The 16,709-nt window shown below is 36.1% G+C and overlaps 3 protein-coding genes across 4 annotated transcripts; 2 read left to right on the top strand and 1 right to left on the bottom strand.

Moving 5' to 3' along the window:
* Positions 1–182: 182 nt before the first annotated feature.
* LOC140863500 (uncharacterized) lies at positions 183–7,696 on the bottom strand. The gene is made up of 9 exons (XM_073266965.1): positions 7,490–7,696; positions 7,038–7,118; positions 6,832–6,952; positions 6,647–6,741; positions 5,237–5,308; positions 2,845–3,138; positions 2,625–2,733; positions 710–896; positions 183–559 (listed from the first exon to the last, which is right to left on the bottom strand). The coding sequence occupies exons 1-9, from the start codon at positions 7,511–7,513 to the stop codon at positions 469–471; spliced, it is 1,074 nt and encodes a 357-aa protein (XP_073123066.1). The 5' UTR covers positions 7,514–7,696; the 3' UTR covers positions 183–468.
* Positions 7,697–8,426: 730 nt separating this feature from the next.
* LOC140865137 (mitotic checkpoint protein BUB3.1) lies at positions 8,427–12,120 on the top strand. 2 transcript variants are annotated; one of them, XM_073269658.1, is made up of 10 exons: positions 8,427–8,536; positions 8,653–8,787; positions 8,902–9,032; positions 9,305–9,387; positions 10,304–10,570; positions 10,748–10,823; positions 11,017–11,097; positions 11,448–11,526; positions 11,623–11,723; positions 11,820–12,120. In XM_073269658.1, exons 2-10 carry the CDS (start codon positions 8,668–8,670, stop codon positions 11,905–11,907), a joined length of 1,026 nt encoding a protein of 341 aa, XP_073125759.1. In that variant the 5' UTR covers positions 8,427–8,536; positions 8,653–8,667; the 3' UTR covers positions 11,908–12,120. The 2 variants fall into 2 exon arrangements, with proteins under 2 accessions (XP_073125759.1, XP_073125760.1); XM_073269659.1 differs by having other exon boundaries at positions 8,454–8,546.
* A 1,044-nt stretch (positions 12,121–13,164) lies between these two features.
* On the top strand, positions 13,165–16,498 carry LOC140864504 (transcription initiation factor IIA subunit 2). The gene is made up of 4 exons (XM_073268731.1): positions 13,165–13,356; positions 13,813–13,962; positions 14,197–14,247; positions 16,145–16,498. Exons 2-4 carry the CDS (start codon positions 13,834–13,836, stop codon positions 16,283–16,285), a joined length of 321 nt encoding a protein of 106 aa, XP_073124832.1. The 5' UTR covers positions 13,165–13,356; positions 13,813–13,833; the 3' UTR covers positions 16,286–16,498.
* The last annotated feature ends 211 nt before the right edge of the window (positions 16,499–16,709 follow it).

Below are 16,709 nucleotides of genomic sequence, written 5' to 3'. Positions count from 1 at the left end.
CTACCGACACAACAAAGAACTCAATACTATTAAAGTAGTGTTTGAGAATGCTTCTAAGAAACGTTTTTGAGTTTTTCATTCACAATCCTAAAAACAATATCAAACATCACCTAAAACTGTCGCTGGTTAGCTACATGAACTCTATCCGAGCTGAAACGCACTACATTGAAAAAACGCTGACAAACTGGAACAATGAAATTGCCTTGGAAATCGAAAGATCGAGTGCAAGTTCAGATAGAGGCAAGCAGAAGGGAGGGACAAATACAAAAAAAAAATCTTAAGGGCACTAGTCCAATCTATTTAATAATATCTTCTCCAGCCAAAAAAAGTACTATCAATGCTTACGAGTTTCCCACGCGAAACAATCGGATTTTGGCCGATAAAAAAACCCCAATCTTTAAAGCAACATCGCTATAACAAGCAATCAGAAGATCACCAGATTCACTAGCATGAGTTTGTTAAGATTGATTACTGAGGCTCTTCATCAGGTAACTCTTCGCCGCCCAGAGCACGTTGAGAAATTCGGTAATATAGAATCCCCATTGTTGCCATGCACGCCCTGCATCCAAAACATGGAAATTATTCTTCCCTTCTTCGAGAGGTCAGATGTGCAAAAATTTGTACATGTATTTAGCGACTTATTTAACAGAAAAGGAATAAATGCAACAGATGCTGCAACATAAAAACAAGAAAGAGTAAGAGATATTACATGATAGCTAAAATTAAAAGGAGTTTCCTTGGATCCATTCTTGATGACCTATGATGTCGCACACGGCCTTCTGAGACATCATCTGCATGTGATACGTCTTTCCGAGGTGGTGCAGTCACTGGTAGAGTTGGCAATGCACTTGACCAGAAAGGCAGCAATGACCGGAGGAACTTGTGGCGAAATGTGCCTGAAATAAAAAAAATCCAGTAAGTTGGAGTTAAATTCTGGAATAATAAGAGAGCAGAGAGATCAGACAACACAAAATATTATGTGGTTCAGCCATAATGCCCACGTCTACAGATGAGTCAAAAGGATTAAGACCTTGTTGAGTTCTCTTGATTTCAAATATAAGAATCAACTCTTCATATGCACGACATTCTAGGTTGGAACGTCAAAAGACAGAAAAAATCTATCTGGCGATAATGAAAATGAAATAACATATATAGCACATTTTTAATTATATCAAAAGTATACTGACAAATCAAACTGATGTCCTCTTTTAGTTGTATACCTAGATTTCATTAAACTGCTTAAGCCAAGATGAACGGGGTTTCCACTTCAAAATGTGGAAGACCAGTCACCAGCATGTTGATTAGAAATAGACATGGAACAACAGTTTCCGTGTTATACCAAGGCGTCAACCACACGTATCATGTTAATTTTACGAACACGGAAAGACCATTGGGCATTTGCGGAAGACAGAGCAAAGCCACCTAAATTCAGAAATGAAAGGAGTGACTATCGCACAATGTTCTTACCTTTTCATATAGGTAAATAATTACACTTGAATGAAGTAACTTTAACTTCAACTATAACAATAATAAAGTCAGATCCCAAAATTTTCACGATATAAAAGATATTTTTAAATGAGGTTCTAACAAAATCATGCAACATTACTACAGTTAGGTACAGTTAATTTCAAATACAAAAGATTGTGAAGTAGCATCTACAGTACAACTAGAATTGAGACTCAGGGATCAAGTTTAGATATAGGCTAAAGGCAATGTATGTTCAACCTTGAGTCAAGGGTTGATTGTTACGGTGTGTTTGGATGTCTAAAAAATAGAATTTATAATTGAATTTGGATTTGGATTTGGAATTGGAATTGGATTTTAATTCCATGAAATTGAAATTCCATTTTGGTGTTTGACAAAAAGGTAAAATATATTTTGGAATTTGATGGTATAAAATTTGGATAAATGATATTTTGTAAGAAAATATGAAGAAAACTTAAAATTTACAAGTATATAAATTTATCATTAATTTTTATTATTATTTTATAAATTCAAATCTCATGAAATCCGACCAGTTTTGTTAGGATTTCACTTAGTTAAATGAAATACCATGAAATTCCATCAAATACCAATCCCGTTTTGAAATCTCATTTTGCTAAGCACTGAAACGATATTTTCAATTTCAATTTCCAAATCCCACCAAATCATGTTTGATTCCATGATTCTAAACACACTGTTAAGATCATAATATTCTTTTGTCTCTTCCAACCTTGTTGACCCATTTTGATAGATGTAATAGAGGGTTAATGAGAGAGAACCTCGAATATCGTTCACACACTTTATTGAGAAAACTTTTTGGTTGATATTTATTTCCAACTTCTGCCACATAAATACAAACTGACCTGATCTTAATCTCAGCTGAACGTTTCAACTAAAAGATAAAAGAGTTCCCTGTTGAGCTAGGTCTTAATCCCTTGTGTATAGAGCTCATGGATATTATCTTTTACTAAAAAAAACAAAAAATAATCAAGATAATCTGCAATTTAACTTCATGTGTAGCAAGGGCTGGATGAAACCTTTCTGAATGGACATGCAGAAGTACTTCCTTCCACTTACTGATTAGCATTTCTACTCGAAAGCAACAACAAAAAGGGGTGGAACAGCAAATTAAAGATCATCACCTCTTCGAGTGTACTTCTTCCTGTTACCATCTTCATCATCAGCAAAATATGAGGACTCAGAATTCTGCCTTTCAGCTTGCAATGCACTCTTTCTCGTGGTTGCACCAGGCTGGGCAACAGAAAAGTGCAAGAAACCACTAAGAGAACATCGAAAACACCGCATAGAACATGAAATAGGTAAACAACGAATGCTACTAAAGCCAAAAATAAGACATCTTACACCAGAAGGGCTTGAGCTTTTCTTGAAATTGGACTCATGATTAGGCAAAGATGATGCTGCTGAGCTAGGTCCATCTATCTCCACAATGTCTAAACTTGAAGGTCTTGCATAGCCTGCTGCAATAGAAGCTGCATTTTCTCCAACAGATGACAAAACACCACCAGGGTATTCTCCACCTCCAGTAGCAGAGGAATGCGATAGCGGTTCTGAAGCAAAGGCAGGTGGAGGACTTCGAGACTCTGTTCCATGCAATGAAACTGGATGATTCCCAAACAAGTTCTTCTCCAAACCAGTCTGAAAACAGAGGACATGCGCCAGTCTTAGATGGACGGAGAAACTTCCCAATCCCAATACCCGCACACATACACACTCACTACCAAGGGCAGAGGGATGTTTAGTTCCTGGGGGTGAAAAATTATGTGGTTTCTTGTATCTGGCCCCACTCAAAAGTAGAAATCAATTAGCTTGGTCAAAATTTATAAGATAAAAATAAAGATATTAATTCCACTTTATCTTGTTTAGTTGGTTTTGACTCAATCAAGAAAAACTATTTACATTTTCAAAATTAAATATGTTCTGAGAGAGAAGATACATGTAAAGTTTCATCACTTGAAGTCATGGCCTTGGTAAAACTCAAAAATCAAATTATTATTTTAAAAAAAATGAATATGCTTCAAGTCTGAAAAAGTACAAACATAAACTTCACATTGGTACTAATTTGCATTATCATGCTAGTTATTTTAATGTATCGTACAAATCCAAGTATCCAACTTAAAAATTTTAAGGTTTTTTTAAAGAGTTGGCTATGGAACATCTTCTTGTACCAAATGTCTCACTCTAGAGAATCATTTTTATGATTTTTTATGAGTCTATTGCTTCATTTTGCTCAATCTATTAATCTTAATTCAAATCAGTTGATTTACTTGATCCATAAAATCAACTAAATAATTCTACGTTGGCCTATGTTTTTGTGATTATTTTATAAATTTAAACGGGATAACAAGCCAGCCTCGGAAATGGATGAGATAGGAAAGATCAAAGATCTTATGTACAAATTAGTGCAATTCTTTTTTTTTAGGAAAAGCCAACTCAGTTTTACTTGTAGGCGATGCGACTGTAAGGAAAAATGCCATAAAGATTATGAAGAGTTATGTGCATAATTGAATTAAAGATCTTTTGATGCATGATTGATTGGTCACTTGCATTAAAAACCGTATTTTAAGCACACTGTAGATTAGTCACAAATTTTATAATGGTTAGGAACAAAATCAAATTCTGTAGACATGTGTCCCCCTACTGCCGGGGTGCTTACAACACCCTTCTCACTAACACTAAGAAACATCGCCCACAAGATCATCTAGTGAGTAGTGATTAGAAATTATAATAAAGATATAAACGAGCACATCAAAGAGAACATAGAGGAAGAGAATGGCCAGAAGACAAGAAATTCAGCTTTGTGCAACCTATTACTAAGTCAGACACTCAGACTGTCACATGCCATACAATCAAGAATGAGAAGGGAACATAAGAGGAAAAAATTGAATATTTTCAGAGTGGTTGTGTGATATCGTATGCCGAATATTTTTTCAGATAAGAATATTTCATTAGGCCATTAGGGTAAGTCAGTTAATTTTATATGCTCAAATTGCAAGGTTCATGAATCCTTCTCAGTTTGCCTTCTTTTTTTGTTAGGTATACAAAATGGAAAACCATACACACGCACACACATAGATGTGTCCCGCTAAAATCGAACGATCCTTATTAAAAGATTCAGAGTTCATCTTCCAAAATGTAATGACCTATGTTGCATGGATACGGGTACGGGTATCGTATCAGATACGACACGGATACGGCAATGCGGAAAATTTTTAAAATATAAGACACGATACGGCTAGGATACGGCGATGATTAAAAACTATAAAAAAATATTTTATATATATATATATAAATTTAGTATTAAAATTTTAAAATACTAGAATAGAAAACCATATTTCATCGATGATGAAATAACAAGACCAGGAAAGAAACGGGAACGAGAAAGATTGAAGAAGGAATGAATGATGCAGGGATTTTTTAGGCCCAATTATTTATTAATTAGTCCTCAAAAAATTATTGTTTTTCAATTTAACTCTTGAAACTTTTAATTTTTTGCAATTCAGCCTTAAACGTGTCCAGAAACGTGTCCGAGCCGTGTCTGACTGGTCAAACTTTAAAAAAGTCAACGACACGGTTTTTGTCGTGTCCGACACGCGTATTTGCGTGTCGTGTTTGTATCCGTGTCGTGTCCGACACTTGAGAAAAAAAAAAATTTGCCATGTCCATGCTACATAGCTCATGGCATGAATAAATTTATTCCTCCAAAGCTATAATGTAGATAAGTGCAACATTTTACCTGCATAATAGCTTCTTTTAGTTTTGAATGAAGCCGTGATCCAGAATCCTTGATGCTTTTCGGTGGCCATATCTGCAAGCAGTCAGACATGATTGACAAGATACAAAAGCATACCGGCGAACAAGCAGTTATACTAATGTGAGCAAAATCGAAAGGCCATCATATTAGACAGATGTCTGTGATGGAAGAATCTGGTCTCATGGTTGCTTTAGAATAACCAGAGCTTCGTCTCATGTCAAGTTGAACTAGAATAATTCATCCAAGGTAATTATGGTTACCATTTTTTTCCAATACAAACTTAGTTCATAAGTTGATGTGACCATTTATCTATTATTTGGGATACCCATTATTCATTTAATAGCAAAAAATATAGCCTTGATAAATTTAATATGGTCATAAAAGTGTAAAAGACAAATTTCTAACATGTAAAAAGAACCAAGTTTGCATCAATATATGTGTTCCGCTCAAACATCCCAAAATTCATCGTGCAAACAAAGCGCATCGCAGTTTCCCACACCACTAAACTTCATCTCTCACTTTATTTTCAAATCTGTTTTAAAGCATGACAAATCAACTTATATTGGGTAAAGATAGTCGCAACTTCTCAGATCTCTGATAAAAACTTAGGAGAAATATACCACAGTAAACAAGTTATCAACCTCTTTTTTACAACTAATTGTGGCTACCACAGAAATCATAATTTCCAGTACAACCAAGGTTCTTTGAGTAAGATACACACTACTCCTGTTATATTTATACCATATTATTACGCATGAAATTCTTATACTAACTACCTTTGGCATAATGGTGCGTGCTTCTTATTAAATACCAAATATATCTTTATCTTATTTAGTATTAGGTATTTTAAAAAAAAACTATATCTTTTTATTGCAAATTCACTAATGTGTGAAATTATATCGATCTTATCTGAATTTTGTTCAAATTACAAATGATCATATCACCACTCGTCCAAAATATACTATAAAACGCCTTACATTTTTCTAAAAAAATCTTATAAAAATTAATATCTATAGTCTTGAATTTTAATATAATCTGTAATTTTTTGCATAAAAATAACTAAATACAAAAAAAATTAATGTATACGGACACATTTCATGCCAATAGGAACTAGTGAAGCTTAACTCTGAAGACCTAAATCTAAAACTCAGAACTCATGCAAGAAGTTCATCAACATCCTGACCATCATACATACATCACCATAAGGAGTTGCATGGCACTAACAGCTGGTCTCCATGATACAGGTCATAAAAGATTCAGAATATGGCCATCTTTATGACATAGCACAATCAAATGCAGGAACAACTTTGTTGCGTGAAGAGGTTTAAATGGACCATGAAAACAAGGTAACAAGACAATAAGAAATGACACTGTTTTCTGGGCAGAACTTACAGACGTTGAACAGGCAGGACAAATATATCCAGCAGGGGCAGTGTGTGGAGGAAAACTTTTAATGTGTTTGACTAAGCAGCTTGTGTGGATAATATCTGCAAAATGGAAAAATGGGTTAAGTGAGAAGAACGATTTAAAACAATTGCTCAAATGAAATCTGTAAATAACCAAGAAGGTTCACTTACGCAAACAACCCAATCGAGTGGTCTGTGAGTCAGCTGCTTCTTCAACCACAGCTTGACAATAGCAGCATTTAGGAGGCCAGTCATACTCACCATCGATTACCCAATCAGAGTAAGTCCTCACCTAACATGTAAAAGCAAATTTCCTTTCTAGTTTATTCCAAACACCGGCATCTGAGAAATGAAAGCATTGGCCGGAATGATCATACCACACAAATTTGGTGCTCCGGGAAGCATATACATTCTCCACAAACGGGTACCTTATGGACGAAGCAATACAACTTGGTCGCCTAAAACCCAGATTATACAGAATGCATTGTCATTATTGCGTTCAAGGAAAACTAATAAATCAAATGAGCAATCGAGATACAGAATTCCACGGCAGCAAGAGAGCAGTTAAATCGGCCAATTGACTGTCTCGCACCGTACCAATAACATAACCAAAATCCTAAATTGAGGAATTTTATTCGAATCACAAATCATCTAGTGCTCAAAAACCCACGTCGTAAAGAAACTAGCCAATAAAAACATCTCCGTAAAAGAGAATTCAAAGCTCGATCGGATCTAAATTCAGCAAAATGCATGTCTTACATTTCACCAAAATTGGATTTGAAATGAAACACCGATAACATACACCGATGCGTGCGTAGAAACAGAGTACCTTGCGGCATTTACAGACCACCATCGCATGGAGTGGCTAAGAAACCGAGTATTTCCAGATCGAGATCTCGGGAGCAAAATATTACAGTTTCAGACACTTTCAATCCGTGCGAATTTAGCTGAGCCGAGATAAAATAAGATCATCGGATTTGGCTCTGATTAATGTCTATTTCCAGTTCGTATCTCTTGGATTTTTAGGATACTGAATCCTCTCTGTTTCCCGAGTCTTGATTTATTCGCTCGTGTCATTTCATTTGAGATCATTCTACTCTGTTAGGCCCATTGAGGCTTTATTGGGCCTCTTAGATTAGCTTGATTTGGGTTTCATGAATAACGCGATTTAAACAGTTGCCCATATAATGTTGCGACGATGAGACCCGTGGCCCAAATCATGCTTGTTGCGAAAATTGTACCAGGTAAATTCAGATACGAATGGTCAACCTAGTATTGAAACAAGAAATCGAACTTATAGCATATTTCCTGCTGAAATATTGTGGGGAGTATGCTCTGGGGATTGGGCCATGTGCTCCCTCCTTCAGGTCCCTGCCGCTCGTGCACATCCCTCGATTTACCCTCCGCATGAGCCAATGGGCCTCTGACTTATGTGGAATGGGGTCCCCTTCGGGGTCAACCTTTTAAAAAAAAAAGAAATCGAACTTATAATATTTTTAACCATTTTTTCCGGAACTTGAGCTGACGACGACTAAAAAATATCTTATTTGACAATCATACACAGTGACACAAACGCGTTGTGAGATGTTCATACGAATATTTTGTTAAATTTTATTTCAAATTTAATTTTTAAAATATAGGGGCAAATATTTCACGGTTATTTATGGACGTCGAACCAGACACATATTACAGATATTGAAATTAACTAATACTCGCGTTACCCTTTATTACTCCCAATTGAATTTGGACTTTTGCCTTTGCTTGTACACACACAACTGATTGTATCAGTATCGTTGGTAAAGACAATATATATTCCTAAACTTTATGCAAATCCAGCCTCCGAGGTTCAAACATATGAACGGAAGCATACTATAGAGTATAAATAAGTTCCAACAGTTAGAAATTTGAATTTGAATTCCCCCTCACTGTCGTTTAATTGTTTCAAAATCCCTAATCTGCAAATCTGCAATCTCTCTCTCTCTCTCTCTCTAGTGATAGACGATCATCATGACGGCGGCGCCTCCACCATCCACCGGCCGCGAACTGGCAAACCCTCCGACGGACGGAATTTCCAATCTCCGTTTCTCCAACCACAGTGACCACCTCCTCGTTTCGTCATGGGACAAGGTTTTTTTTCACCGGTTCTTTGTAACCGGCGGGCAATACCTTTTTAGCTGTTGGAATTATTTTTGTTTTAAATGCTGGATTTATAAATTTTTAGATTTTTCTGTGGGTTGTCAGAGTGTTCGATTGTACGATGCCAGCGCCAATACTCTGAGAGGAGAGTTTATGCACGGAGGTTCGGTGCTTGATTGTTGTTTCCATGATGATACGTCTGGGTTTAGTGCTTGCGCAGATTTTACTGTTAGAAGGTGATTTCAGTTCTGAACCATGTTTTCTATTTGATTTGTTTGACCATCATTTGGCCTGTAGAAGCCTGCTTTCTTTGTTATTATCTATCGTTTGGCTTGTAGAACCCTGCTTTCTATTTAATTTAATTTCATCTTGGCATCGGTTGACTTTGAGCTCCAAGAATGCTGAATTTGTTCTGCTTGATTTTACTGTTCTGTGTAATCATCAGCCTTGTATTGTCAATATCTGTGATTCAACGATGCTTACAGAGACTCTGCTTTCTATGCTTCAGGCTTGTATTCAACTACAACAGAGAGGATATTTTAGGGAGGCACGAAGCTCATGTTCGCTGTGTCGAGTATTCCTATGCAACTGGTGGGTTTTCCTATAATTTGTTTGTTGCTACCAAGTGCAGAACTTCCTTCGTAACTCCAATAGAATTCCCTAGACATTGGTTCCAAATTTGTTGGACTATTTGATAGCTTGAAATATTGTGATCCAGAAAAACTCTACTGAATAGGCTCCTTGGTCTCGCAGCTTTATCTCAGGCATTTCTTTCTGCCCATCTCTTTTATTCCCTCGTGTGCCTATCTTGGCTTAAAAAATCTAACATGATCGAAAAAGATGTAAGCAGAGGAGACTTGTCATGTCTTTCTTTTCTGCTTCAAATGGACCATGTACCAAGTTTTGACATTATATTCTTCTAATTGGGAGTTTGGGCTAGGAAATAGGATTATCAAGCTGACCACATTCGTTTTATTTATATATTTTCAAGACGTGGTTGAAAAGTGGATTCTTTGATGAATCCAAAGTCATGCTTTTTGTTATGTATATGTATATATATAAACTAGCGTCCGTTCGCACACGATGTATGCATCCATATTAAAATTTTTTGGATCAAATATTTTTTTTCCGTCCAGTCATTAATAACTTGATTATTTTTAGATAATAGTAGATAGAAACAACGCCTCTAAGGAGCCCTATTAAAACCAAGGAATATAGGTGTGCCTGCCATCCACAACAGAATAAATAGAGTTTTCTGAAAAGAACCTTTTAGTGAGGAAGACCCCTAGACATGGAGCTAAAGAGAGAGCCATAAAGGGATCTTTCGTGTATAATCCTGCATAATCTCGAATGTTCTCAGTTTTGGTACGTAGACCAAATTGTGACAATGTTGTGAATCCAGTACTTGACTGTAGTACTATTTCCACGTTACTGTTATCCGGTGTGCGACATACTTGGAGATATTTTTTGTTCATTATCGGTAAATATTACTTGCAAATTATTCCAGGCCAAGTTATCACTGGTAGTTGGGACAAAACCTTGAAGTGTTGGGACCCCCGAGGAGCAAGTGGTCAGGAACGCACACTTGTGGGTACATACTCTCAACCTGAGCGTGTTTATTCTATGTCGCTTGTTGGCAATCGATTGGTTGTTGCAACTGCTGGAAGACATGTAAATGTCTATGATCTTCGAAACATGTCTCAACCTGAGCAACGAAGGGAATCTTCCTTGAAATATCAAACAAGATGTGTTCAGTGCTATCCCAATGGAACAGGTGCTGTTCTTGTCGTACAGTATTTTGGATTGCTGTGTTCTAAATTTTTCTTTCAATCTATCTTGTTTCGTAATAGTTTCGGAACCTCGTTTCTAGTGTTTACATGATTTCTCACTGAAATATGCAAATTATCGACTATGGCATATGTTTTTCTCACGTGTAACTTTAGATTTGCAGGTTATGCTCTTAGCTCTGTTGAAGGTCGAGTTGCAATGGAGTTTTTCGATCTCTCTGAGGCTGGTCAATCCAAAAAGTATGTATCATCTCACACTATTTACAATGACTTGGATCTTTTTCCTTGTTATAAGTAGATTTTTAGAACAACGAAGACAACGTAGCATAAATGTATTTGAGCTCCTACATTCCTTCATGATCAGAATCTATATAGGTTTTTTACTGCATCGTTACGAAGAGTAGGCTACCTTTGTTGATGGTCTTTTTTCCAGGTACGCATTTAAATGTCATCGGAAATCAGAAGCAGGAAGGGATATCGTCTACCCTGTGAATGCCATTGCATTCCACCCTATGTAAGTTATTCTGCAGTTGATCTTTATTCTTTCTGTTCCACCATCTTCAGATCTGAGCTATCAAGTTCACCTTATTGGTTTTACCTCACATGCTAATAAAAGAAACAGCTGTTATGTGCACAAGAATTAAATGTGGCTGTACTGTTAGAGGCTAAAGCATTCTTGGATAAGCATGCTCAGCAATCTTTATGAAATGATCGAACTATCACACTGATTTACGTGTCACCATACATGGAAAGAGTTTGGTTGAGTTGGGTAATCACATAATCGGGATCAATGATGTCATTGTTTTGTTCTCCTGCCAAAGATAACTTTGCCACCCATTTCTTACGCCAACATTTGAACTGTAGCTATGGCACTTTTGCAACTGGAGGTTGTGATGGTTATGTCAACGTTTGGGACGGAAACAACAAAAAGAGGTTGTACCAGGTAAGAGCACGATAACACCTAGTTTTATACATACCCTCCTTGTTGCGATGCTACGGAGGTTGATTCTATATTTGTTGCTTCTTGTTTGATATGAAGTACACGAAGTACCCGACAAGCATTGCAGCTTTGTCCTTCAACAGAGATGGAAGACTCTTGGCTGTTGCATCTAGTTACACCTATGAAGAGGGAGAAAAACTGTAAGATTAACCATTGATTTTCAGGCCCCGTATTCTGTCTGTCTGTTTCTTGCTCCGAGCATGCTTCTCATATCTTTAATTCATATTGTTTTGCAGCCATGAGCCCGACGCCATATTTGTCCGCAGTGTGAACGAAGTAGAAGTTAAACCAAAGCCAAAAGTGCTACCCAATCCTGCTGCATGAGTGAATCAAGATTCGCTATTTCTGTGATATTTTTGAACAAGCTTTGTATTTTTGGCGAATTTAGCAAACGATCTCTGCTGTTATAATCATTTTCTTGTTGATTATTCTGAATGATTAGTTGGGTTTGTGTTGAAATATTTTAAGACTCGCAGCGTGCTCTGTTACAATTAGTTTTATGGTGCAATATGATGCTACTGTTAGCATTATCTTCAATTGACAAGTAAGATCCTTTTGTGTCCTTCGCTCTGCAAAATGCGGGCTTTTTTATTGAGTGAATTCCACTTTACAACAAATTTAAAAGTAATTAACTATAAGACAACGAAAATTACATCCAATCAATATATGTATGTAGTAGTCATTTTTTTACTGAATCGACTTTGATACAACATCATTTTGATAATTATATTTATTAGTAAAATTTAATGAATTATAAAAAATGTGATCCCTAGATTTAGAGAATTTAACGAAAAATTTAAGATCACAATGACTCAGAGACTTTTTAATTATTTATTTTTATGTTATGGGAATCCGAGCTCACATGAAATAAATCTCCATTTTTCACGACTATGTTATAAGTTATAACTTACAAACCCATGTTGTTTGTGTAAATGAAAGTTCCATACAACATATACCCACTCCAAATTTAAGTGAATCAATACTATTATATAAAGGTCGAGAGCATTAGAAAAATTACTTTTTGGTGTGGCATTAACACACCAAAATTGCTTTCCTATTTTGATCTTCTTTGATATAAATTTATACAGAACTTTCACACTAAAAAAAACTCAATCACCTTTTAAAAAAATTATATATATATATATATATATATATATATATATATATATATATATATATATATATATATATATTATGTTGCACATGCAACGCGTGTGCTGCATCACTAGTATTAATTAAAAATAATAATAACGAAATGCTCATTTACTCCTAGAGAGATTATATCATGCACAAAAAAAATACTTCTTTTCAATTATATTTTTTAAATATTCGCGCGAACATCACGTTAACCACACCAAATGTTCGCTCGAAAATTTTAGAAATAAAAAACATTTGGACTCCATCAATATTTTCGTACGAACAACTAAAAAAATTGAATATAAAAAACACCAATGTAACATAGAATAAGATAAGGGGAAAATATCGGAGGGCATTATCGTCTTTATCCATCTCTCCCTTTCATGCTCCCCTATATAACTCCTCATCTACAAAATGAAGGGTATAAATATCCCCAAATCTACTCCCTCTCCCCAAATTTCAGATCTGGCTTCTTTCGATCGCTTTGAGTGATGAATGATCTCTGTTTGAAAGTTCATCGTTTTATGTTCTAGACTCATTCGCACCCGAATCTCCAAATTGTTTTCAGATAGGAAAATCTGTAAATTTATATTCTTCGAAGCTCCCGTCATCGTTGGTTCTCGATTCTTTTTTAAGGCTAGTTTTCCTTTTTCCATTTCTTGAGAAAGTCTAAAAAGAAAAAGGAAAAAATAAGAATTTCCTTGTTATTCTTTTCATGTGAATATGCTGTTTTGTGATAATAAACTCATGTATTTGATGGATTAATTAATCACTGGGTTATGCTATTTTTTTGAACTTGTTGCTGGGTTCTGGTTATCTCTGTTTCTTGAAAGTTAATCCGTCTGTTATGTTGTCTTTTTACCACTAGGAGCCCTCATGAATCTGATAATTTGATGGACGAGTCCTCTCTTTCTTCTACATAAACATTTCCGTATTTCTATATTCACAAGCAGAGAACCCGCTAAATTTCTTGATCATTAAGTGCTGATCGTTCAACTGCAAATTGCACGGATATCTCTTCTTTTTTTGCAGTTGGGTTTTTTTAGCACTGTTTTCTTATTGTAAACTAGTTTGCTTAATACTGGTGTGTAGGTCTACTGTTTGGCACGAAAAATGGCGACTTTTGAACTATACAGGAGATCCACTATCGGAATGTGCTTGACAGAGACACTGGATCAGATGGTCTCCGGTGGAACTCTCAGCCCGGAACTTGCCATTCAAGTTCTTATCCAATTCGACAAGGTTTTTTTAATTTATACCCGCATGCTATGTTAGGACATGGCTCTTTCCACGAGAAATCAATTCCCTTGTGGAAGATGTGTGAAGTTTGATTAATTCCGTTGAACGGGAAGGTTATTATCCCATATAACTGTATAGATGAGTGCATCTTTGTGCAGATGATCATTTGTTGTAATGTTTTTTGTGCATGCTTCACTCCAATATAAATTATTTAGTTTTTTGCTTCATTTTTCGCAGTCAATGACTGAAGCTCTGGAAAGTGAAGTGAAGAGCAAGGTTTCCATTAAGGTCAATTGCTTTCCGTTTTAGGGAGAATGAATCTGTTTATAAATGCTCGCGTGCATGCCTCATTTTTGTTGCAAATGATTTGTAATTGAGTTGGATTTTGATAGTGGAGAAGCTGATACATGGCATCAATGCCTCTAATTATGCTTGTGTGAGTGCTTTCCCAAAGGCCCAAAGTTGTGTTTTCAAAGTCTACGCTGCCATCTGCTGTTAATTGAAGCCAAATTTCAGTCCAATTCCTATATTTTCTGCTCATTAGTACTGCCACTAGCCATATGTTCATGGGGTCACAAAAGATTGATGAGAATTCAAGTATTTGTGGTCCATATAATTCTTGAGAGTAGGAGCTTAAGTTTGGAGACTATGAACTTTTTGATTCACCTGGCAAATATTAGCTCCAAATCCTAGATATTGAAGCATTTTTTAAGAGAAGTAATTTGCTTTGCTTTCATTGGGAACCCCATAACTCGACAATGGATTTCTATTTTCTAACTTTTTTTTGCTGAATCAAATCTTCAGACAAAAATCTTGTCAGTAAGAAATGAAAAAAATTATTCAGTGTAGTCAAGAAAGAGTAGTTGTAGAGAAATTAGAAAATCCAATATATTACATGTTTACTTGTTGCTATTTGTCGATTGGAGGACTTCATTTCATACCAGTATCTTGGTCTTTTTCTCCGATGCATGGCTTGTCCTTCTTTAGTTGATTCATCTCTCATTCTTTTGGTTGTGTTTCTCTTCCATTTTGTGATTCTTACTTCTACAAGCTAGCAAGATAGGAGTTTCCATCTTTGGGTCCACCATGATAGATAAAGGCATCGTGTCGTAAGAATTGTTGAATTTAAAATTGTGTTTTCTCTGCTCGTATTGTGTTCCAAAAGTTATGCATTCTTTCTAACGGATAGCTTTCGGAAGTTGTTTATGTTCTCTGTTAATTTGGGTAATTGACCCTCACCTATTTCTGTAGTAGTAGATACTTTGAATCTGTCCTTTTGTGGCCGTGGTATTTTATATGAGTCTCTCGTAAAGAAATAAAACCATCAGGCTGATGTCAGTCATGGTGATTTGTACCTGCTGAGTGCTTCCAATTCTTTTGAACTTCCCTTTTAGTTATTCTACTTAAGTGCTATTGTAGTGGTTGTAGTGAATAACGTTGGCGTTCGTAAAACTATTTAATAAAATGAATCTGCTACTTCCTCATTTGGCCTCTTGAGTGGATCTTGCTATTCTTTGCCTTCAACATAGTAGGATAATCTGGTTTATATTCAACCTGGGGAGGGTTTAGATGGAACTTTTCTGTGCAGTACACTTTGGAGGCTTTTCTGGCTACAAATGATAGATTCACACCAAGAACACAAGTGTATTGCAACGAATAAAACCCAGAGAAAAACCTCTGTTACAAATCTTTCTCCCTAGCTAAGTGCTAGTCGCTCGTCACGTGGAAATGTCTCTCACCAACTTCCCCCCATACAATTCATTTCTGTTATGTAACCCCACCCCCATCACGTGTATTTCTCTTGGATTTCCTCACATACACATTAACGATCTTGGGCTTCCACTTTCCATTTCTGCTTGGGCTTTCTGGGCCTGAAATCTCTGGGCCTATTGTATTTGGATTCATAACAGCTGCTTTCCGATTTTCTTAGGTTTTTGCTAGCTGTTTGACTTGCTTTTTTACTAGTGCTGTTGCTTAATTCGCATCACATTACCTTAAATTATGTTACATGTATTACTTGTAATTTTTTGCTCCTGCATATATATCCAAACCTTGTCTTTTTAACTAGTCATGTTGCTTAGTTAGCATCGCATTACCTTAAGTTATGTTACACGTATTTTCCATGTCTATGTTTTCAATGCTAAAAGCTCTGTTTTTTTCCTTCCCACCTATGCGCTTGCTACAGGGGCATCTTCACACATACCGATTCTGTGACAATGTTTGGACCTTCATCTTACAAAATGCTCTTCTAAAAAGCGATGAAGGCCAGGAAGTCGTTGATTCTGTCAAGATCGTTGCCTGTGATTCCAAGTTACTGACTCAGTGAATAAAATGCTGCATTCTTGGGTTTGTAATGGTAGTTTTATGTGTATTTTCTTGTAACAGAGAGATGTTGCTAGACAGAAGATGACATTAAGCTAATTGGATCCAATTTTGTATTTTCTGATAAAACTACTGGAAGAAGAATTGGACATTGTTTATAAGCCAAAATGTAATTGGGCTAGGACTTTTGATTATGCTGCATGAACCTTTTCCATAACATTTGGTTCCATTGATGCACTCCTCTGTTTGCACAATATGGTCCTATCTCATTCCTTGTTCCATGTCTCAGCAACTTTTCACTTCGGGTATTTGGGATCATTTGCTCTCAAGTTTCGAAATTTGTTCTTACATACTCGCGATTTCGGCTTTTTATGGACTTGAACTCCAACTTGATGAGATTGGAAGAAAATGAGGATGATTTTAAGCTT

The sequence above is a fragment of the Henckelia pumila genome, chromosome 4 (genome assembly GCF_033568475.1).
Source record: "Henckelia pumila isolate YLH828 chromosome 4, ASM3356847v2, whole genome shotgun sequence".
Classification (NCBI taxonomy): domain Eukaryota; kingdom Viridiplantae; phylum Streptophyta; class Magnoliopsida; order Lamiales; family Gesneriaceae; genus Henckelia; species Henckelia pumila.
Note: the sequence above shows the minus strand (reverse complement) of the source record. Positions and strands in the feature narration are given on the sequence as shown.

Coding starts and splice junctions, on each gene's coding strand:
- LOC140865137 (XM_073269658.1), top strand. CDS start 8,668: ATGACGGCGGCGCCTCCACCATCCACCGGCCGCGAACTGGCAAACCCT. Junction 8,788..8,901: donor TCGTTTCGTCATGGGACAAG/GTTTTTTTTCAC, acceptor GTGGGTTGTCAG/AGTGTTCGATTGTACGATGC. Junction 9,033..9,304: donor GCAGATTTTACTGTTAGAAG/GTGATTTCAGTT, acceptor TCTATGCTTCAG/GCTTGTATTCAACTACAACA.
- LOC140864504 (XM_073268731.1), top strand. CDS start 13,834: ATGGCGACTTTTGAACTATACAGGAGATCCACTATCGGAATGTGCTTG. Junction 13,963..14,196: donor TTCTTATCCAATTCGACAAG/GTTTTTTTAATT, acceptor CATTTTTCGCAG/TCAATGACTGAAGCTCTGGA. Junction 14,248..16,144: donor AGAGCAAGGTTTCCATTAAG/GTCAATTGCTTT, acceptor CGCTTGCTACAG/GGGCATCTTCACACATACCG.
- LOC140863500 (XM_073266965.1), bottom strand. CDS start 7,513: ATGGTGGTCTGTAAATGCCGCAAG. Junction 7,119..7,489: donor TGGTCTGTAAATGCCGCAAG/GTACTCTGTTTC, acceptor TCTGGGTTTTAG/GCGACCAAGTTGTATTGCTT. Junction 3,139..5,236: donor TAAAAGAAGCTATTATGCAG/GTAAAATGTTGC, acceptor CTCTGTTTTCAG/ACTGGTTTGGAGAAGAACTT.